This window comes from Oryzias latipes, chromosome 18 (assembly GCF_053564925.1).
Source record: "Oryzias latipes strain Hd-rR chromosome 18, Olatipes_Hd-rR_3.1".
Classification (NCBI taxonomy): Eukaryota; Metazoa; Chordata; class Actinopteri; order Beloniformes; family Adrianichthyidae; genus Oryzias; species Oryzias latipes.
Window position 1 is genome coordinate 23,119,570 of NC_136254.1, and position 23,031 is coordinate 23,142,600.

The 23,031-nt window shown below is 38.8% G+C and overlaps 1 protein-coding gene across 2 annotated transcripts; it reads left to right on the forward strand.

Annotated features, from left to right (window-relative positions):
- Positions 1-958: 958 nt before the first annotated feature.
- Positions 959-21,101, forward strand: LOC105356389 (uncharacterized). 2 transcript variants are annotated; one of them, XM_011487396.4, is made up of 11 exons: positions 959-1,064; positions 11,157-12,544; positions 12,926-13,173; positions 14,791-14,993; positions 15,065-15,225; positions 15,322-15,425; positions 15,654-15,714; positions 16,942-17,030; positions 17,614-17,736; positions 20,162-20,262; positions 20,372-21,101. In XM_011487396.4, exons 2-11 carry the CDS (start codon positions 11,185-11,187, stop codon positions 20,898-20,900), a joined length of 2,979 nt encoding a protein of 992 aa, XP_011485698.1. In that variant the 5' UTR covers positions 959-1,064; positions 11,157-11,184; the 3' UTR covers positions 20,901-21,101. The 2 variants fall into 2 exon arrangements, with proteins under 2 accessions (XP_011485698.1, XP_011485697.1); XM_011487395.4 differs by lacking the exon at positions 959-1,064 and adding an exon at positions 9,308-9,526.
- Positions 21,102-23,031: the final 1,930 nt, after the last annotated feature.

Here is a 23,031-nt window from a genome sequence, read left to right on the forward strand (position 1 = left end):
TCTACATCCCAAATACGATCTTTTTAAAATGCTGCTGATTCACAACAATTTGAACAAAGAAATACTCAGAAATTCAATTAATTTTTGTTATATATGTCTTTCATCATCAGAAAAATGCCATGAGAACATGTTAAAAACACAGTTTTTGTCTGAGTGGATCTTTAAATATTGAATTAGACATTTTTATTTGGTAAAATGGGGTTTTCCTAATTATGTAAAGCACAATTTGCAGTTGCTGAAGGAAAAAAAAATGAAATTGTAAAAACAATTTCAAACTTAAATCATGAACACATGTGTTGATAAATGGAAACGCTTGATCTCGACATCAAATATTCACAAAATTCTGTCATTTCATATACTTTTGTCTGAGTTGGGGTTTTCCCTGCATGGTGTCAAAACGTAAGACTTTGATTTATATATATATATATATATATATATATATATATATATATATATATATATATATATATATATATATATATATATATATATATATATATATATATATATGTATATATGTAAACCAAATTTTCTGTTTGGACTTTATTTTGTTTCGTTTTGAAGATGTAATGGGGCACAAAAGCACAAATCTGTACTTGGAACAAGAAAACAAAAGGAAGTAATCGTCAGCTACTGTATTCCACACTTACACATCGGTTAATCATTAGGGGATCCATGTGTGTCAGTCCAATCTCACCAACATACAGACCAGAGGAAACCAGAAAAGACAGCAAAAGATGAGCAAGGAGACTGAGCCCTGAGTCAAAGTGAAAGTCTGTACATAAGTGTTCGTCTTCGTGTAGACTCCAAGCTACACACGGCAGTGTTTTTCTCTTTTCTCGAGCATCTCTATGACACAGCTAGTGACACACACACACACATACGAACACACACCATCGCATAGCGGCGCTTTGAGGATGAAAGACGAAAAGGCCAACTGTAAGAACGACATCTCTGACTTCTTCACCATTTCTCCTCCCCTTTTCTCACACATCTACCTAGAGACAGACCATACACACTTCACAGCCACTGACACAACTCTCCTGGTGATGACAACTTAACGGGTAAGAACGCACTATTCCTCTTTGATTTCAAGTAGTCAGAAAGGGGTCTGAATATTATTGTTGTCATGTCCTCTCAGCTCAAAGGCCCACTTAAAATGTCCTGTTTTGGTCTTAAAAAGTCAACTTTCGATTAACTTTTTGGTTTAAATTCACATAACCCGGAACATTTTTTAAGAGACTATGTACATTTGGAGAGAAAATGTACAAAAAATAATCCAGTTAAGCTTTGATATAAGGCATGAACAGCATAGTGAGGACAGTATAGTGCATTAAAACTACTGAATGGGATCCTCAATGAAACCAGTTTTCTGAAGAACGGTTTATGGATGCAACAGGTAAGTATTTGTACAAAACTTAAAGAAACAGGTTTCCTTCATGAGTAGCTGCTATCTTACGTGCAGAGTTGTGTCGGTCTAACTTGTAGCATTTCAGTGTTGTTACCCACATCAGGTTGGTGTGTACATCAAACATGCTCTTAGAGGCTCAAAACCACAGGCTTAACTTTGTTCATTGTGAGCATTGTGAAGATGTCATGACAAGATTAACCAGCTCTTATGTCTATTGACCCAAACACACTGAGCTGTGAGGGTCGTGTCTTGAGTGGATCTGTTCACATGTGTAATTAAAGTCACAGCATGGCAAAAGTAATAGTAGGATGCCATCAAATTCCCTTTTATTTGAAGTGTTTGTGTTATTCTGTTAGTTTGAAAGAGGTGGACAGAGCAACAGATGAAGGATTTGTGCAGGAGCCGCTGCTATTTTTGACTACCTTCGCTTTTGTGACCTTCTTTGACATCTGCAGCTGAAATGGGGGCAACACACTTTTTTTTTTTTTTTAAACGTTAGGAAGTGCAGCGCTGGAGTCGATGGAACAATTAGTCTGTGACGTTTTCAGCTGAAACGACAATTAAAAAAAGCAAGAAGTGTTCATTTGTTTTATTGTTGAATAGCTCAATTCATCCACTTGTGTAAAAGGAGGTCAAATAGGGAAGCCAAGGAAGAGTGGCAAGTACTTTAAATTAATTTTTATAAAGCACATTTTTGTTGAGTTCATGTTGGATTCAGCCTGATGAACAGCTGCATGTTCCCCTTCCTCATGTCTACATGCAGCAGAGGGGTCTTTATCAGATGCTTTGAGCCTTTGTGGACATGACTCAATCAGATAAACATGTAAGGGCTGCAATCTTCACTTGCTTGTTTTACTGAACTCTTCAAAGTTGCATGGGAGTGTGGGTAAACAGCGGCTGAGATCATGGTGCACACTGGATTAGGTTTTCTGTTGCTATGTTTTTTGAGTTAGATTTCCTGTACATTTTTCATGTTTTCTGTTTTCTCCTCCACTTTTTTTAAAAGTTTCCTCGGGGTAGGAGCGGTCTTCGCCACATAACCTTTTTTCTTGGTGGATGACTGGAAAGCCCGACCTTTTATTGCATCAAAAAGACCACAGAACTTTTTTTTCCATTCCGTTTGGTACGTTCGTACACATCTACCTCACGAGTCGCCTGACATTTTCTAAATAGATGTTTTCGTTTTGGCACTTGGGTTGCCGTGAAGTTTTGGCAGCGTGAGCATCCGGAGTGTTGTTGCGTGTCTCCCTTGCAAAACCATGGAAACCTGTCGTTCCCTTTTTGGCGGCCTCCATCAAAGACGTTCTAGAATATTTACTCCTTGAGGGAACAAACGTTCTCTTCTGTTGAACCTCCATGGAGTCAACTTTATCTTACTGAAAAACCAAAGTTGTAAACAAATCCCACAAAATACCCCTATCCCCTATTTTTCATAGTTAATTCCTTTTTTTGCTGCTTCAGAATCAGACGGCGTTCATGCAAATGTCGTTTTTTAGATCGAACGGAGAAAACTTCATGGTTTTGCTTGAATTTAAGGCCGACACACGAGGAGGCTGGGGTTACTTTAGATGCAAGCATTTTGTGCATATTTAATGAAGCACTGTTTGATCCGGATGATTGACAGGAGAGGTGACTTCACACCGTTCTCCTTTTTAAACAATGAAGAGAAACATGAAACAATCTCTGCAACAGTTAAACAAACACGCATTTTAGATGAAAAACTAACAAACGCACAAGTTAAAAAACACAAGATGTAGATTTTTTTTGTAAAAAAGTGAAAGGATTTTAAATGGTAAAGGTCAAATGTGAACTAATTCCCCTAATTACGTTCAGTTGAAAGTGATATTGATGGATCCAGACTTTGTGCTCAAAAAATTCAAAAAAATTAAAAATACACACGAGCATACTAAAAGAAATTCCATTTTTTTAATATTAAAATATTTATTACCTTTTCTTTATACTGAAATAGTGGTAAAAATTTAAAATCCTTTAAAAAAATTAATATTTTTTGGTGCTTTTTGATTTTTAATATTGCATTTCACAGTGTTGCAACTCGCATGAAGAAAAACGTGAAAGAAAAGTTAACAAAAGGAAGAGGCGGAAAGCTGTCCTGATATTGATCATTATTACTGAAAAAAAGATCTAGTATATTGCAAAGCTGATCTGTAATTATTTTTACATCAAAGTGATTTTTGCTTTTTAACACTGAGTTTTACTCTAGTCAAAATGAACAGCTAACTTTTTCCGCACTTTTTACTGTAATTACTGTAAATCGTCCTTAAATTTAGCTTTTTTTCTCTCAAACTTTTGAACTGGGTTAAGAAAAAAGTGACTCACAATTTGGTTTGACGTTGACATGAGATCATAACATTAAATCGACTGCAATCAGTAAATATAATCTCATTTTTCCTTTCGATTTATGGTAAATAAAGGAATAAACCTAATTTATGTCATAACTGAGGAGTCTCTTGTATCCGTACCTGTTCGTTCTGCATTATTTTTACAGAAGTTAATTTTTTTTTTCTTAAAAGCCTTTTTGGACGTGAATTGTTCATGATAGAAATCAGACTGGACATATAACCCAAGAAGTCAATAATAGCATTCTAAGGATGCAAAAACCTTAAATGATCCAAACTTTAGCGTGTCATTATTTCTGTTCTGCGACAAACCTCAAACCGGACAAAACATTTCCAATTTCAGAGCTCAAAAAGAGCAGAAAAAAGTAGGAAAAGAGGATGCTTTTGACTGTAAAGACTGTGTAATGACTAAAACATTCAAATCCCAGGACCATCTAAAGAATTTCCCAAACTATTTGTGCTGTATTGCGTTTTGCTCTGTCTTTATTTAAGTCCAGGACTGTTATTGATGATGTTTTGAGTGAGGTCATGAACATAAAGAAGAATTTCTGGACCGTGAGGGTTGGGAAAAAAATCAAACATTAAAAAAGATTACTTTTTCTTTTGTTGAGTGCAGATTTATGTCCATTTTCTACATTCTCTTTTGGCAAAAGTGGGTTACCGCTGCTCGACCTTTGGCTTTGGTCATGTCAGCTGCAGGGAACCCATTGGAGTCTTTGTTTATTATATGACTAGTATTCTTCTCTTTGTTTTCTGTATTGCAGTTATCAATTTGCTTTGTTTTTCTCGAACATTTTGAACTAGAAGCGCTTATTGTGACACAAAAGACGCAATCAGTCAGCCAAAATAAGACATAATTAATCAACTGGCCCTCAAAAATAGCACGCAATGGCTTAAATCAGGGGTCTGCAAGCTGATGCTCCGGAGCCACTCTTTTACTCTTTTACCCCTCCAAAGTGGCTCTCTGGCTGAAAAATAAGTAAATAAAAGCAATTTTCAAGAGTAAGGGTAAATTGATTATCACTGATTTAATATAGATTTATAAATTTATGGCAGAGGTTTTTTACAACCCTGCTGACATCATTGTTCACCCTACGCTTCCTCCAGAATGCACAGAATTCAATTACTTTGATAAAAAGTTTCTGATTTGTCATTGTATTCAAGGTAACAGCAGTAGTAAGTAAGTTAAAAAAAAATGGGTTACTAAAGTAGACTGGAAAGATCTTTTATTTTGAAAGGAAGTTATACAGGCTTCTGTTAATAGTAAAAAACAATTTAAATTTGTGAGAAAAAGCTTGTTTCTCTTTCTCTTTCTGTTTTTATTCATGCCATAAAGGAAGTATAATTCATATTAATTATAAAAGTAACAGTTTAATCAATACAAAGCAGTATCAAACTTTCCTAGAGGGGTAAAATAAGATTTTGTGGCTCTGACTATGTTTTGGTCAGCAAGAAAAGGATGCTTCACTATCAGATTTAGACTTTTGCTAACTATTACTTTGGATTATGGAACATGGAAATGCACTTGCATTGTTTGGGCTTATTTGACACTTTTTGGCAGTATTTTCATACCTAGAGACGTTTTTGATAATGTAGTTTTTCACTGTGTCAAAGCACGTGAATGAATCCTTTACAAACGTGAAAAAACACACATTTCACATGAAAGAAGTCAGTGTTAAGGAAGTCGGAAGCACGCTTTTTACACTTTTTACAGAATACATTTAGTTTGTGAAGCTGCCTTGATTCCTTTGTGTTGACAGAGCCGCATTTGCATACAAAAGTATGTGCACATGCAACATCAAACCCTCACTTTAAACTCCGCAAGGTTGAATTTTCTGCGCTTCTTCTTAAAGCCTGAGTTCCCGCCTTATGCAGTCACATCTTTTTCTATCTCAGTAAAAATAAGTTACCCTTTGTACATTTGTATAAAACTAAAATAAGTAAATGATGTTTGTTCAACTCAGTTTGAAGCTTAATCAATTACTTTAATATAAAATATTAGCAAAAATGTTGCAATAAGCGTCTCAATTTCAGTTATTTTTCTTCAAATGTTTCCCCCTCTGTGTTCTGTGTAGTAAAGAAAAGCCAAAACAATCACCTTTTTCTTGTAGTTTTATTGACACTTGCAGGGTTTTTGTGTGTTTGTGCTTGTGCTATTGTGCCTTTTAGGTGATGTTTTTACCTTGCTGTACTATCAGCTAAGCGGTGAAGTGAACTTCTGCCACTAATAGGATTTATGTCATGATTGCAGAACTGACGGAGCCATCTCTTTCCTCATGTTTGTCCAGTTCCGCTGTCTTTCATCACTCTTGTCTTTATGACGGAGAGACGTAAACCTTTGTAAGAAAAGAAAAAAGCCCAGATGCGTCTGGCTCCTTTCCCCTCCTCTGCTCCCGCAGGTTTTAACAGTGAATCTGAGAATAAAAGCTACAGAGAAGTTTCCCCCGGATTCACTCCTCCACACTCCCCTTCCATCCTTTCATTCACATATTTTTTCATTCGCTTTTCTCTTCCGAGCAGCAGCGAATTCATGCAAATGAACATTGGGTAAAAAAGCTTAAAGTTAATTGTATATGTTTTTATTTGCTTTTATTTTAAAAAGTAAAAAATAAAAAAGTATGATAATAATATGTGTTTTTTTAACTCCTAAACATGGTATCAAACCTCAATAATAAAAAATAAATAAATAAACAGAAGTCACAATAAGTAAACATTTAAAAATATTAATTTATAATTACTGTCTATTCGTAATAAATGGGCTTTTTTTTAGTGGAGTCTTGCTGCACTCCTTGTGACTTCCTTTAGAAACTCAAAGGTAAAGGCGTAAAACAGCAACCGAAAATGAACTTAGGTTTAAAAGAACTATCTGGCGTAAAAAGGTAACGCCCAAGTCTACCTATTCATTCACATTATTTTGCTTTAAAAGTGGATGTTTTGCAGTTAATCAATAAAACGCATCTAAATCGGCATTGCGATCTATGCAAATGCTGAGCTTGTCCTGTCAGACAGTTGCTGTCTGTCCCACATAATTATCTGTAATACATGTTAATGATGAGGTTTCCACAAACGCAGTCATATTGCGTTACAACCATCATCCACATGCACACTCATGGTCAGATGGATGAAAGATAAACAAATTAAACGTATGCCCTGATTTTATTGCTAATCTGCTCGTTTCTTAGAGATTTCTTTGCTAAATATAATTAGAATTTGTTCTCTCCGACTACCATTATAAGGTTATTATCAGCGAACTGTCTGTGTTTGAGCATGCTCACCAGTTTACTTGAAGGTTAAGGATTTCATGAATGAATAAACTGAAATATGACTGACTAGATAATGTTCACTTTAATTTATTAGCATCACAATCCACACAAAAAAATCGTGAGCAGATCATTGATGCTTTTTGTGATATGATTTTCACCCAAAGCCAGTGACTTGAAATGTCAACACTTAGAAGTTTGGTTTCATATAAATTCCTTTCATTTTTCCTATATTTTTTAAAGAATTAAACGGAAGTGTCCTGATATGAGGGAGAGTATTTGTAAAGTCTAGTTTTTATTGTTGTTTATTAATTTATGGAATCATTGCAAATATTCTAATATCAAAAGACAGAATCCATTGAGGAAACACTTTTTTTTACATTAAATTTAGTCATAATTTGGTGCCATATAAACATTTTCTTCAGTGTTGCACTTTATTTTCCCACACGGCATAAAAATAAAGTTAAAGAAAACGTAAAATTTCATGGTCATTGGGCCTAGTAAATTGAAAACTTTCAAATATCAACAGAATTCTTTGAGTTTGACTTTGCGGATTGCCTAAAAAGTCAAACGTTCTGCTACTTTCTTAGTATTTAAAACTTCAATTTCAAGCCAATTCAATTTATTTTATGAACACAGAGCAGCTTTTGTTAATTTATGGCATTTTTTTCATATTTCCTAATATCAAAAGACAGTACAGTATAAAAAGATTTTAGTTTACATTAAATTTGGTACCATATTAACATTTTCTTCAGTGTCGTTCTTTATTTTCCCACACAGCAGAAAAATAAGGTAGAGAAAACTCAAAATATTTAGGCAATAGGTTGCACTAAGTTCTACTTTTTAAAATCCAACTGAAACCCTTGAGTTTATGCTTAAAAACTCCAACGTACTGCTGCTTTCTACGTTTTTCAAATAGTGCCATAGACTTCAATGTCTTTTTCTTTTCTTTTTTTTAACATGGAGGAATCTTGAAGCGCTTCTCAGAGATGCAAAATCTATAGGAACATACAGGAAACGAACTGAAAATAAACTTAATAAAAGATAAATAAAGTGCAACAAAATGACTTGTGAAGTGTTTTTTTACCTGCTCTTGTGTTTAAATCTACATTAGGGTCTGCATCTTAATCTGAATTGTTCTCCAATCTGCCTGCACGCAGAAAAGCGTTCTTGTTGGAGTCCCTCAGCCAGTTTCTTTTTTGCAAACTACTAAAAATAAAAAATCAGTGTTAGGGTTTTGGTTGCTGTGTGCAAAGTCAAAGCAGTGTCATGATGAGGATGGCTGCACGAGCTCCAGTGCAGGGCAAAGGTTAGGACGCTGCTGGACGTGCGAGTGGTTGTGCTTGAGGTTAAATGTGTTTATGGAGGTGTTTTACGGCCAGCCAGTGACATAACAAGGAGAAAATATTTTACAGCTTAATCCGTCTTTAGTCAATGTGCTTGTGAGTGGGAGGGGCTGCATGAGGTAGTGTTGGTGGTGGAGGGGGGGGTTTAGAGGGTTCCCTGAACCTCGTCGTTTGTGGCCGCCTTCCTTCCTGTTTCGTTCTGTCTCACTTCCTGTCAGCTGACTCAGCTGGAGAATCTTGAGCTGTTAAAAACATCTACGCTTTGCCATTTTCTCACTGACACAGAAAAAAAATATAAAAAAATACTTTTTGCCGACAGATTGACATGGATACTGGTATAAAAATATACACTTTAGGCAAATATTACATTTTTATTGAGAATACTAGTACCTTTTCTATGTTTACCAATGAATTGTGCATCCAAAAGACACACAGTATTTAAAAAATATTAGTGTTGTTTCCAATTTTTAATACTAAAACATAAAAGTTTTAGAAATGGGGAACTGTATGTGTTTTTTGAGAATCCTATGAATGTAAAAAAAATATATATATATATATAAAAATAGATGTGCGCAGAAACCAGACAAGAAGCGAATGAAAAAAAAAGCCAGAGGAACAAGACGGGACAACAAAGTTATAGGCGTCTGGTAAGAACAGCAGATGCAGAACGATAGAGGGGACGGGCAAAGAGGCGGAAAGACGAACAGAGATGGAGGAAGGGGGCAAAAAAAGAGAGATAAAGATAGCTGAAAAGGAGGGAGATCCGTCATCGTTTGTTTCCTCAGGATGTGGTTACCACGACGATGCTGAGGCAGTCAGGCAACATCACTATCTGCTGGTCCTCTTTGACACCTGCAACAGCGTGTGACCGTGAAAGTTGGTGTGTGTGCGTTTGTCTGTGTGGTTGTTTTTGAGAGAGAAAAAAAAAGGTCCTGGGTGCATTTAATGGTGTCGAGAGATGTAGCTGCTGGGTGTGCGAAGACGGAGACGCACACGCAGAAAAAATAAGAAGGAGAGGTCGAAAATCACTCCTGGGGAGCTGAAGAGTCAGAAGAAAGAAGGATGAAGAGAATCAATAGAAAAGGGATGAGTAGAAAACTCCATCAACAAAGGAAGAATGCATGCCAAAAGGAGCTCGAGTGCCAAGGACGGGTAAAGAGAAAAACCTCAAGAGTATACAGTGTATCTGCCGCTTCATCTCGTCTTACTTGGTTCTTTCTCTGTCTGACTCACTGAGTGTCCTATTTCAAACAACACGTGGTTTTAAAAGAGAACCAAGAAAAATTAAGAAAGATGTCTGGATATAACACCATGCTTTTTGAATATTTGTTTTTTTTATTCTATTGAGAAAACCTGACTTTATTTTTTGAGTTTGTTTAAAAAAAACTGTAAGAGTTAGTTTTGGCAATGGAGTGGAGTAAGCGATCATATCTCTGTATGTTCTTCATAAATGTACTCACGTGTTCTCTATGGTACACAAATTTACAGTAATTATTAAAACACGCTTGTTTTCTTATTTCATACTACGTAAGTGAACAAATCAAAGCGTCTTCTTTTCCTTCTTCTTAACAACATTTAGGAATGTAATTTGGGAGCAACAATTTTATAACCTAAATTTTAAGGTTTTTAAATTTGCTTATTAATAGGATCTGCTGTTTTAAATTGGATCGTGAAAGCAGGTATGTCATTGTATGACGACATTTGCTTATTACTCAAGGTTTGCCCACCAAGGACCTTTACTGGAGCCTCTTTTAGTTGGGTTTGGCCGTCAAAGTGATTCAGTAACACAGTTACAGTTTTTTGCAACACTATTCTGCGCTTGCCAAAAATACCTTCAAAATTTTAATTGCTGCTTATCTAAAGCTGTAATATGGGTTTTTTAATTGGCCAAAAAGGTATTTGTGAATATTTGTTCTCATAAAAAACCCTCTGAGTGTACTTACTAAAGAGGGACCATAATAGATAGTGGGTACACGGAATGAAGTCATAAAATTGGTCTAGAGTATAAGGATGAGAACTCATAAGGCTTTTACCTCTTTTCCCTCCCTTTCAGATATTTCTTGCATTTGTTGTCGTTTTCCTATCTTTTCCTTTAAAGTACAAGTCCAAAATGTAATTTCATCATCATTATCATGATTACTGATATTTGGCTCGTCTAGGACTCTATCATGGGTACGTCGGAGAACTGAGTCCATTCTACATGGTTCACCCTGTGAATGTAAATGACTAGTTAAAATAAATTAAAGCATTTGATGATTTAAATCACTCATTTTATTTACCGATCAGTTAAATTCCTTTTTTTGGAAAAAAGTTTCAAATTAAACAGATTTTATGGGCTGCAGGGTGGCGTAGTGGGCAGCGCTCTCGTCTCACGGGGAGGAGGCCCTGGTTCCAACCCCATTTGGGTTCTGTTTGTGGAGTTTGCATGTTCTCCTGCCCGTGCGTAGGTTTCTCCGGTTTCCTCTCACACTCCAAAAACATGCTTCATAGGTTAATTGGTGACTCGAAATTGTCCCTATAGGTGAGATAGGTCACCGGTGCCAGTGTGGTTTTATTAACTCACACATATATATATAATTTATTTATGTTGGATTTGTAAAAGTTGAATGACTATTTATTTGTAAATTTTAACTCCTCATAATAGTTTCTTTGGTAAAATTGTGTTGTCTTCCATCAGTTTGTGTTGGTTTAATTTTTGTGGTTTAGTTTTTACTGATATTATTCCAAATTGCAGACATATGTTCCTTACTTTGAACATTTGACCTACTTCTGTGTCCTCCAGGCTCTCTAGCAACAGCAGGCGCGCCATCATGGAGGATTGCTCTTCCCCGACACCCTTCTTAAACCTCCAGCACCACCGCCACCTGCCACCCTTTCCTCTCATCCTAACCAGCTGCCAAAGCTCGGACGTGGGCTACTCGACCTCCCAGTCCGGCCCGGATTCTCTGGAGCAATACAGACATAAAGGAGAAGAATCCACAGCCTCTTTCTTGCCCTCAAACGGCCCGTCTGTGCTGAGAAAAGGAAGCAGCAGCAGCGACAGAGCCTTCCTAAGCACTAGCGCGGGCAGTCTAAATGGCGACACCAGTTTAGGAGAAGCTTTTGACGGGGATGACAGGTTGAGCAGTAGCTTGGTGGACTCTTGGTTTGGTAAAAAGGAAATGTGGGAGGGCAGGGAGAGCTTTGACAGGGCCGCAGAGGATTTTAATGACAGGAGTGATTGCTACAGAAACACAAATGATGCTTTTTACACGCTGAGCTGTTCCTCTGAGGACAGCGACAGATGCAGGATCAGAACAAACTATGACAACTATGAGACAGGTGATGAACGGGAGGCTAACATGAGCGTGTTCACAAAACAAACTGTGTCCTTCAGCAGAGCCAGCAGCACAGGAGGCTTCAATGACAAGGCCGAGTATTGTCGGGAAGATTCCAGAGTGAGTGATAATTATCTTGGAGGAGAGGATGATTTCGGGTCCAGCTGTGGGTCGGGCGAAGATCAGTTTCAACCTGCAGAAGCAGACGGGCCTTGGCTTAACATGTCCCCCACCAGTCAGGCAGAAGAAAAGTGGAGAGTGGCTGCAGACGGCCACCTGGCTGCAGGCCACGCTCCACAAACTGCTGGTGTGAGCAGCAGGACGTTCACCCAGAAACTGGACTCTTTCTCCAAGGCTTTTCTGTCCCAACGAAAGAGAAGATTCCCCACTCACTCCTCAGGACGGGTTTGGGAGTTCGGGGTAGGGAGAGGGGAAACTTCTGAATCAGTCCAGTCAAGACAAAGCTGCGCTTTTGACTCAAACACCTACCAGCTCCCTTCCACATCGCCCTCCTACTCCTCTCTTTTATCTTACCCATCTCCTCCCACGTCGTCTCACCTCATGTGTTCGGTTCTCAGCCCTCCTCCAACTCCCTTACCCCCTCCTTCTATCTCACCCTCCAAAATGGACTCCCCCAGCACACAGGGAGTCAGCGGTCCCCCTCTGGGAGGAGACTCTCTTGGTGGACTTCAGTTCTTCCCATCCCGCGTTCACTCTCTGCCCTCCGTCCAGTCTGGGATGATCTGGAAGTCTCCACTGTTGTCCTACTGCTTTCCACAGACGTCAGGTGACCCCAACAACAACGAATGCGGCCTTAAGTCCCACAACCAAGATGACAGCAGCAAGCCAACTGGTAAGTGTTTTTATGAATGAAACATCATACAACAAGAAGAACCCCCCCCAAATATATTTATTTTTCTTCAAAGGAACCATGTTTTACTCCCTGAAACAACCACAGGTTAACACCCACATGTAAATTTACGGGACATGTGGGTTTTTATCACTGAGATTATGAAGTTTCCCATTCCTCACATGCAAATGACTGTTTCATTTCACACATTTTTGTAGTTTGAAATGTTTTTCTACCCTCCAACACTTTAAAGTTATGTCAAAAGTAAAAAAAATGTATTTATTATTGTTTGTATTTCTACTGGAATCAAACTACAACTGGTGGATACAAACTAGAAATTGTCTTTTAAATTTCATTACTGAGTTGATTCTCGTCTTTCACCAGCCGTGTGTGACATTCCCCATGCCCGCAAGTCGACGTCCCTCACCCCGTCCTCCCATCTTCTGTCCTCCTCCTCCTCCAAAGCGGCCTGCCTCACTGGCGGTCCATCCCTGCTTCCCTCCTCTCATCTTCCTCTTGGCTCATCCCTGTTCTCCGCAAAGCATCTCCAAGTTGTAGAAAGGACAGCACCTTTCAAAGTGAACCAGAACACCAAGAGTGACTCCACAAGTCTGAAGGGATCACACCTACAGGTACAACATTTTCACAGCCGTCAGAATTTTTATGTAATTTATGCGATCATCTGTAATCTAAGCTTTTAAAAAAATACATTTAAAAAGTATCAAAAGTCTTTAGTTATGAGCAACCCATATAAAGGTCAAAAGTGAGAGTTAAAGACCCACTCAGATGAAAATTGTGTTTTTGGTGTTTTTAACATGTTCTTGTGGCATTTTTCTGACGATGGAGGACATATATAAAGAAAATAAGATTTAAATGGCATTTCTGAGGATTTCTTTATTCAAATCATTGTGAATCAGGAGCTGATGTAAATGCTGTTTAAAAAGTTTGTGCTAGAAAAAACACTGGGCGGGCCACAAGCTTCCTGCTCCGCTCCATTTGAAACTGTACGGCTGTATGGTTCCATCGTTTCTCGCCGTTTTTGTTTTTACCGGTAATTGGAGCTTTGGGGGTGTGAGGAGCTAGCGGGAGAGCGTGTAAACACAGAGCTCTAAGAAACGAGCAGGGAAGGATTGGGCTTACTCAACAGTCCCCCCCACAACTCAGAGGGGAATTTCTAATCAACTCCTGCTGCTCTGGAGAAACTATGTTCTAGAAAACACACCGGTTTTTTTATTTAATTTTGGCTTAAAACGGCATGACTATAATTAAAAGACCATAATAGATCAATAGATGATTGGAGAGGGTCTACGGTTGGGTACAACAAAACACCAATTAACCACAGTTTGAGTTGACTTAAGTACATTCATTTCTTTATTCCCTGCTTCTGAGTATTCCCAACACAGCAAAATTATAAAGAACTCAGTTGATAGAATATATAAATGATATAAAAAACCTTGTTTATAAATAGTGTGTATTTATATAATGCTGTACTACCTGCTTAGAAGACCCAAAGTGCTTTACAGTCACAGTCCCTTCATCCAATCACACAAACTAGTGGCCTGACATTGGCACCAACCTATAACCACCACGAGCAATGTGGGGTTCAGTGTCTTGCCCAAGGACACTTCGACGCATAAGAAGGAAGGGCGGGATTGGAACCTGCTATCGTCTGATCAGAAAAAATTAAATCAACGTTGACATTTTTTTTAAAGTTATGTTTTTGTGGTTTTGTTTTTGTTGTCCATTTGCTATTCTGGGGAACAAGTCAGAGCCAAACGCTTCTTTAAATTTAAACGATTTGAGGTACTTATTTGTACAACCGTTGGTTACGAACTTATGTGGCTCTTTAGACGACAGAAGCTCAACTTTGCAAGGAAGGAGGAAGAAGTGACTATGAAAGGAGACATGGTGGGCGGACACCCGAATGCTTGTTTGTCAAGAATTTGTGTTTTCTCCAACTTTATGAAACATTTAAAAACCACACAGGCTGTACCTGTTTTTATTTTTAGATACTGTGAGCAGAGTCAGAGCGGAAATTAGACAGACTTGGAGTAGTGTGTGAGCTTGTATCTGGGATTTATTTCAGCTGCCATTGCTTATTTAGAGAGCTGTGAAGATGTTCCTGAGATGTGCTTTAAATACCACAGTTTGGAAACTTAAAATCCTTAAAATTTCCATTTTTTTCTCAGATTTTGACCAAAGTTTAGAGTGATATGAGACTGAAGTTTTATTTTTCCGCATGCATGCAGCAACAGGCCACTTCAAACTACAATGGAGCTCCATTTCCAAGTAACCTTCACCCCAAAAGGTCCCAAAAAAGGGGTTGCTACACTCCTCGACCTCTCCTCAATCCACTCCGCAGAGGAACAGGGCTCTACTCCTCCCTCCCACCTCTCCATCACATGGAAGCTGAAGCAGCGCATGAGGAGGAGGAGGCGTGGGATGAGTTACCGTAAGTTAAAAAAGTTGCCCTCAGAAGGTGTTTTGATGGCAGACTGGTATCTGACTTTTGCCTCTTCTCAGACGCATCAACGTGGGTCCTGACTTCCAGGCAGATCTTCCTCTTTGCCACGTGGATGATGGATTGTCCGGTGTGTGGTTCCTGGAGGAAGCCCCGCCCAGGGAACAGTTGCTGTGGAAACCATGGGATGAGTTGCAGGAGAGCACACACCTACAAGACCAAGGTAAATGACACGAAGAGGCTAGAAAGTTCATATTTTGCCTCCACAGAGTAGAAAATCTTAGTGTCCCTGTCTGCTTTGTGTGTTTGTCGTTCTCAGTGGAGAAGCTGTTGTCCGTGTGTAGTTCCAGCTGTCTACCAGGAGGAGGCAGTAACACAGAGCTGGCTCTGCACTGTCTGCACTATTGTCAGGGCAACACAATGGTGAGAACTGATGCCACTGGTGGTCATTCCAGCCTCCCATTCAGTGATTTCATTCATATTCTTTATTCCTCCACACATCATGACGTACTTCCAAGCATCCCCTACTCACCCACTCATTCTTTCTGACTTTCTTCTCTGTTTTGTTTTATTTCTTTCTGCATCTTCAGCACCATTGCATGCCTCATCTGTTTTGTTCTCTCCGTCCTCCATCATTCCCCTGTATTGCAGGCCACTCTGGAGATGTTGCTGTTCTCGCAGCACTCGCCAGCAGGAGACTACCATTATTCAGGTAACCTGTGGCCTCATCTGCTTCAGTCTTTTGTGGGGCTACCTATGTTTTAAAGAAAAACTGAACGTTTCTGATCTCAAATTTGAAGCATATACTACCTTTGATACATTTCAGTGTACCAGTATTTTAAATACCCACTCTGATCATCTTTTGATCTATGTTAAAAATGTTCCCAGAGGTCTTTTGATTATGGTTATGCAGTTTTTAGTAAAAAAACCAACCAAACAAAAAAAACTGTGTTGTTTTCTAGGACATAGTTTCTGCAGAGCAGCAGTAGCTCAATATAAATTCACGTCTGTGTTGTAGATGGGACCCTCAACTGAGAGTTGTTTATGTGCTCTCTTGCTATTTCACATCCCCTTACAACCCCAACCTAACATTAACCGGTGCAACAAAAATGGCGAGCAATATTGGAGCTATCCAGCCGCACAGATTCCAGCTCAGACGAGGAAAACAAAGATGTTCATGGATCTATTTGTCTACAAGTCATTAGAATGCCGCCCAACATATTTTCTACGTCACAAATAGGATCGTTTTCAAATTTTTTGTAAGCTTCTGATTCAAGATTTGGATAAAGAAATGCTTGATTTTCTTTATTGTTATCATCAGAAAAACACCACAAGAACATGTTAAAAACACAGTTTTTATTGGAGTGGGTCTTTATGCATAAATACATTTTTTATAAATAAAACAAAACAAAACAAGAATAAGCTAACTCCATTCTAAAAGCACAATAGAAATCTCTGTAGAAGCGAGTTTTCTTTTTTTCTTCCTCAAACACATTCAATCCTCTTGGTCATTTAAATCACACAACAAAGCAGACATTGTTCTGCACCACAGAGTTCACTCAGATTTGTGTTTCAGGGTCCAGACACACATTTGCAGCCTCTGACAACAGCTTGAGAGTGGTCAGATGTATTTCATTCCTGGCATGTTCCAGAACCCCTTTTTTCAACCCTTGAAGCTTTCAATCTCTCCTTGTTTCCAAAAGAAACAGCAGCCTGACACATACCTGCTGAGCAAAGAAAAACATGCTAAATTCAACAACTTTTTACCACACAAACACAGGGTATCAAATGGGAACTTCTTTCGGACCTGAACACATTTGGTGGGAACTCATAGACCCATCTCTTTGCATCACAGCAGGTCATGCATGACACTCTGAGTGGTATGTATTTCTATTGTTTCACATGACCTCAAGCCCCTCCCCCTTCTCTGTCTCTGCAGGTTGTGATTTTTGGACCGACGCTGAAAAGAGTCTCTTCACCGCAGCTCTTGAGACACACGGAAAGGACTTTGCACTCATAGAGAAGACGGTAAAAAAGTGCTCTGCTTTAACCATAATTCATGAAACATCCATTAAACAATTTTGTTATGTCCTAGAAGTACCCCAAAAACTTCTGCTGTACAATGTTTCATTGTTTGGACATTTTTGAGCATGAAGCCGTATCAAATAAAAGACACATTTTCTTGTAGCATTTTTCTGACAATGGAAAAAAAAACATATTGAGAAAATTAAGCTTAAAATTGTATTTCTGAATATTTCTTTTTTCAAATCATTGAGAATCAGGAGCAGACAAAAAAATGCAGTTTAAAAAAGATCATAATTATTGTGTAGAAAATAAGCTTGGCAGGCCACAAGCTCCCGCCCACAACTCAGAGCCGAATATCTAATGAACTATTGCCGCTCTGGAGAGACTATGTCCTAGAAAACAATACAGGTTTATTGATTTTAAACAAGAAACGTCATAATCATAAGTAAAGGATCACTGGGAATGCTTCTACTGTAAATCAAAAGCTGATCAGAGTGGGACTTTAATGTTAGGAAATGCAAAGACTGCACAATGTGTGTTGTTTGGATGTGATGACACACGATCTGAATGCTGCTGTGTGTTGCAGGTGAGAACTAAGACTGTGGCTCAGTGCGTCGAGTTTTACTACCTTGGGAAGAAGCTTGTGGACAAGCAGAGGAAGCAGAAAGAGGCTGAGTGCAGAAATGCAGAGGTGGAGCTTCAAAAAAGTGTAAGAGTCAAGTTGGGAATTTTGAACTTTACTTTGGTTCTTAAAATGTCACATTTTTACTACTTTTCCTCAATGATCAACATTAAACAAAAAGGACTGGGCTAAGGCATCTTGCTTATCAAAGCCCATCCAAAAAAACAAAGATCCATGGAAACAAAGCTTAACATCAAGTTGACAAATATGCCACAATCATACAATCATATTACTTGTAGCCCCCCTCCAATGAAAATCATGTTTTTTGAGTTTTTGACATCCATTTTTCATATGAAAGAGAACAAATGTCATAAGAAATCAGTTCATTTTTGCATTTCTGAGTATTTCTCCTTTTAAATCGCTGTCAATCAAACTGTAGCAAAGATGCTCGATTTGAATTAATGAGCTTTTGTGATGTCACAAAGCCCCAGGAGTGCATGCGCATTGCGCAAGCTCAGGCGCGGGAGAACAAAAGATGGCACATTGTTGACGACATACATTTTAAGTTCCTCCAAGGCTGGATTTTGTTGTTGGTCGCACATATTTGAAATTAAACTTAAACTCCCAAATGTGTTCTCCGGATTTGTGTTCTCGCTCTGACTGAGTTTGAAGCCTTGCTGTCTCAAATAAACCAGAAAGGGTTAAAATAAAAACAAAAATACAATCAGGGGACTTTTTTTTTTTATTGCCTTGATGAAAACAAGAAAAAGATCCCAAAGTTCAGAAGACCCAAGCGGGCTGGCTCCCCATACCGCAGCGGGTCTCTGTCTGGCCGCCAGCTCGCCTCCCGGGAGCCGGCATAGTGATCGCAATCACTCCAGCTCCATCGGCCCAGTGACAGACTGTCCAGGGTGTACCCACCTTCGCCAAACAGCAGCAGGGATGGGTACCGTTGGTCAATTTGGTTCAGACGGGTACTAAATCATGTCACTGAAATCGTGCTGCTGCCCGACCTTTGCACCACGCCTGTTGGTTAAATTGCACCAAATCGCACCTCAGATTGCGTCTGTACCATTGACTTAACATTTAACCGTTCGCCTCTGCCGCGTGAATCGTTCTTGGTGTAACTGCAACCCTTAAACCTAAACTTAACCCTTCCTCTGGGTCTGTGCGGCCAACAAAAAGTTCAACACTGGCTGCACATGTTTTTAAAACTACATGCAAATAGTCACTTTCTTTATGGAATTTGATTTTATTTGCTCTGAAAGATAATTCAACGATCTGCATGTGCTAGCATCAAATCAGTTCTGAGCCACAGCTAGTGCTGCTAACTGGTGCAATGTAGCCTAATTTGTGACGTAATTCAAATCATTTTTCATTGGTTTCTCTTCATTTGGAAATTAGATGTTTTACTTGATTTTTTATAAATCATCCAGGATTTCATTCTCAGAACAGTGGATTCATAAATAATCTTTATGAAATCTTCATAAAGTGATCGTAACCCTTGTGCTATCCTAGGCACTTTAACATTGGGAGTTGGGTCATCTAGACCCACTAGACAGTGCGCTGAACCTTTTTTCTTCAATGATTTGTGATCTTCACTGGTGTCCATGGATTCCATGAAATCTTTCCACCTTTATCCACCTTTGTCATGGCAGGAATAACATGTCCGTGTAAGGGTGGGGTCATCTAAGATAGCACAAGGGTTAATCACAAGGTTTTTACTTCAGCATTTGCATCAGAATTGCTGTTTAAATCCAGGGCACTAAATAGTCTCGCACTATTTGAGTATGAAGTAGAGAGGGAATTCTGTCATAGCCAGAAATGGAATATTTTTGGAACAATTGAGTGTATGAATCTTTATGAATGGCTGCCATTTTTTTTTTTTTTTCATGGCAAACGTGTTTTTCTGAAAGAGGAGATCCTGAGGTACATCTTTGGCCAATTTGGTACAAAATGTAACATTTGTCTGGAATATCAACGTAACAGGCTCTGCTATAATTGTTTTTACAGTTCTAACTCATTTAAGGTCTTCCAGCAACAGCAGGACTTTAACGTTTATTCACACTCTGCATGATTCAGACATTAAAATATATCTGCACTCTCACTCTCAAGGGCAAACTACTTTTAAAGGCACCAAACAAAACTTCCAATATTCTTATACACACAGTTCCACAAATGGTATTTAATAAAAAAAAACGGTTTGTGGATTTACAACATTATATATTATTTGAATTGCACTTTCTTAGTGTTTCATTATTGGATCAATATTTGTTTTGTATATATTTCTCCAAATTTCACTGGAGGTATGGTAGAATTGTTGCTGAATATAGAATATGCAGTGTTCAATTCATTGAATTGCCTCCAACAAAATGACTCCAGTGTGCCAGTGTGGCTTCTTTTAAGCAATAGTTTATTCTTGCTCAGAGCATTAGTGGAAGACATGTAGATCTGCCTTGGAATGCAGCTCAACAAGTTGTTTCAAGCTTAATAGGCACTCTTGTTTTTGCAGGTGACGCCCGTTTCTCAGCCAGTGAACAGGCAGTTTGGTCTGGAGGAGGTTGTTCCCATCCCCTCACTGGCCAGCTTCTTTCCCTGCAAGCTGTGTGGAAAGTGAGTAATATTTAAAGAGGTCCTCTTCTAAGCTGTAGCGAAAGCAAACACATGGTTTGGATTAGACGGATTTCCCTTCATTTCTTCTGGCTTTCTTTCCTCGCTGCAGGATGTTTTATAAAATCAAATCCCGTAACGCTCACATGAAGATCCACCGCCAGCCTCAAGAGGACTGGACCGACCGGCGACTTCAGCACGAGATCCTCACCCAACGTCTGGCCCTCAGCCGTCCCGCCAGCCTCATGCCCAACCCAGCCGCCAATCTGCTCCCATCTCAAACCGCAACACTGACTTTTTCCTCCTCTGGCCTTGTGTCAAACAGAAAAAAAACTGAAAATCTCCACAACTCTGTAACCGATGGCAACCCCATCGCCTCTGGCAATGCCAGCATCCCAGGTCCCAACACTCCTGTAAATTACAGCAACATTGCTCCTTCGACCTCCCACATCATCACCATCAATAATATTGACAGCAGTGACACAAACCGGAGGGAGGCGTCCAGCTTCTTACCCTTCCACCAGTCATGGAGCTCCTTCGGGCACCTGCCAGACCTTTCAACTTTCTACTGCATCCCAGAGGGAAAGGACGATTTGGGAGCAGCAACAGTAGAGGGAAAAGAGCCGCTCAGCTGGCAGTAACGTCCAACTTTCTGTGAAGCATTAGGAACACAGGTCTGATGCAGGAACTCTGTTTCAAACTATTTTTTTAAAATTAAACTTCAGTTTTTGCTAATTTTATATTTTAATGAGCATATTTTGTTTTGTTGTAAGTTTTGTACCTAGATGTTTCAGATATTTAAATGTTTATTTGACATTCAAATAAAACACTTTGTCCCTGTGTTTTTTGATGATTCTGTTGGAAAGGATTGAATAGACTAGATGTAACATGCTTCAGTGCTGCTACCGTCTCTTTATTACACATCTAGCCCAAATGTTTAACCGCAGAACTGATCAAACAGCAACACGTCTGACGAGTTAGAATTCTTGTTACATTCTATTCATTTTTAATTATCTTAGATATTAGGGTGTGAATATTTAACCCTTGTGCTATCTTAGATGACCCCACCCTTACATTGACGTGTTCTCCCTACCATGACAAAGGTGGATAAAGGTGGAAAGATTTCATGTAATCCATGGACACCAGTGAAGATCACAAATAATTGAAGAAAAAAGGTTTAGCGCACTGTCTAGTGGGTCTAGATGACCCAACTCCCAATGTTAAAGTGCCTAGGATAGTAGGGTAATAGGGTTAAACAGCGTCTCCCTAAGACTGAGCAGCATCTGCTACATAAAAGGCAGAAACACACAGTTTGCTAAAAGTTTTTTGTATAACACCATAATGGGCTAATATTGACCTTAGAAGCATTTCCTCACTTAAAGCTGACTGAGCAACCAGAACTGCCCAGTTAATAGTTAACTAATGTAAAAAGTGAGGAGAGAAAAATATTATAGATACTTATATTAAAGACCAATTCCATTTTAAAATGTGTTTTAACCTGTTCTTGGGTGGGGCACAAGCTCCCTGCTCCGCTCCATTCTGATGCATCCACTTGCAGACAAATAGCTTCATGTGCGTCTTTGCTTTCCTCATCCAAGCTGACATCTGGATCAAAACTGTATGGCTGCATAGCCCCAATATTGCTCGCCATTTATGTTGCACTGGTAATGTTAGGTTGGGGTTATGAGGGGCTGTAAGCTAGCGGATGAGTGTGTAATCACAGAGCTCTCAGCAATGGGGAGGGAAAGGGGGACAGGGTTGTTCTGCCCCTCCAGATATGAATTTCTAATGAACTACAGTAACCATGTCCTAGAAAACGACACAGATTTTTTACATTTTAGCTAACATACAAACAATGTTTTAGTTTGTATGTTCATTTTGGGTGGCAGCAATTACAGCAACCAAAATAACAAAAATATATATATTTTTTTTAATTAACAAACAAACAAACAACAGATGCCAAATTTGACCCTACAGTTTTTTCAAGGGTTAAAAGACTGCCAGAGTATGTGGCTACTCTTTGATCTTTCATATTCCTGAGAGTAACCCTGATAACTGTGTTTGCATAATTGTGAAATTCATAATCGAACGTATGATTATCTATCTGTACTGATGCATGCAGTTGCCTTCACCTTGAGTGACCCCCCCCCCCCCCCCCACCACCACCAAATATAGTTAAATATTTTTTTTACCTGCAAAAGTCAATGCTTAAATCTGCGTACATGTGGGGGTTCAGGTTGAGGAGGGCACCCCAGGTAAAATTGGCCTTAAAAGTGGTTTTCCCTGTTAAACACCCACTGACAAAAGTCCACAGTTTGACTGCCCTCCTTTCAGTCTGGTTTTGAACACTACCCTTTTAGCAACTGTCTGCAGTTGAGAAATGTGCTTAATCAAGTGCAGATGAGCAGCAGAGGGTTGCAGAACCTAACACCTACTCAGATTTTTGCATTTTTTGGATTCTATTAAGCCACTCTCTTGAATTATAATTTAAAAAAAAAACTTTTACAACTCAGGTTACAACCCCCACAAGATAATCAAATACCTTTAGACTTCATTAACATTTTTTGTCATTTCATCCTCTAAAAAGATATTCTTCTTCTGGGAGACATGGCTTTTTTTTTAGTTTAAAACATTTTATATTATTAGAAAAAGTTTTTAAAAAAATAAAGGACATTCTCTGTAATGTAATTTGTCCTGTGTGACTGGATTATTCTGTTATGTTTAAGTAATTTAACTTTTAGCCACATGTTACAAACCCTGGCCAGTCTTCAT

What these genes read in the sequence shown, in the direction of transcription:
- LOC105356389 (XM_011487395.4), top strand. Translation starts at nt 9,492, where the DNA reads ATGCATGCCAAAAGGAGCTCGAGTGCCAAGGACGG. An exon ending in AGGAGACTACCATTATTCAG is followed by an intron (nt 15,715 to 16,941) that starts GTAACCTGTGGC and finishes CTGTCTCTGCAG; the next exon opens with GTTGTGATTTTTGGACCGAC. An exon ending in AGGTGGAGCTTCAAAAAAGT is followed by an intron (nt 17,737 to 20,161) that starts GTAAGAGTCAAG and finishes TTGTTTTTGCAG; the next exon opens with GTGACGCCCGTTTCTCAGCC.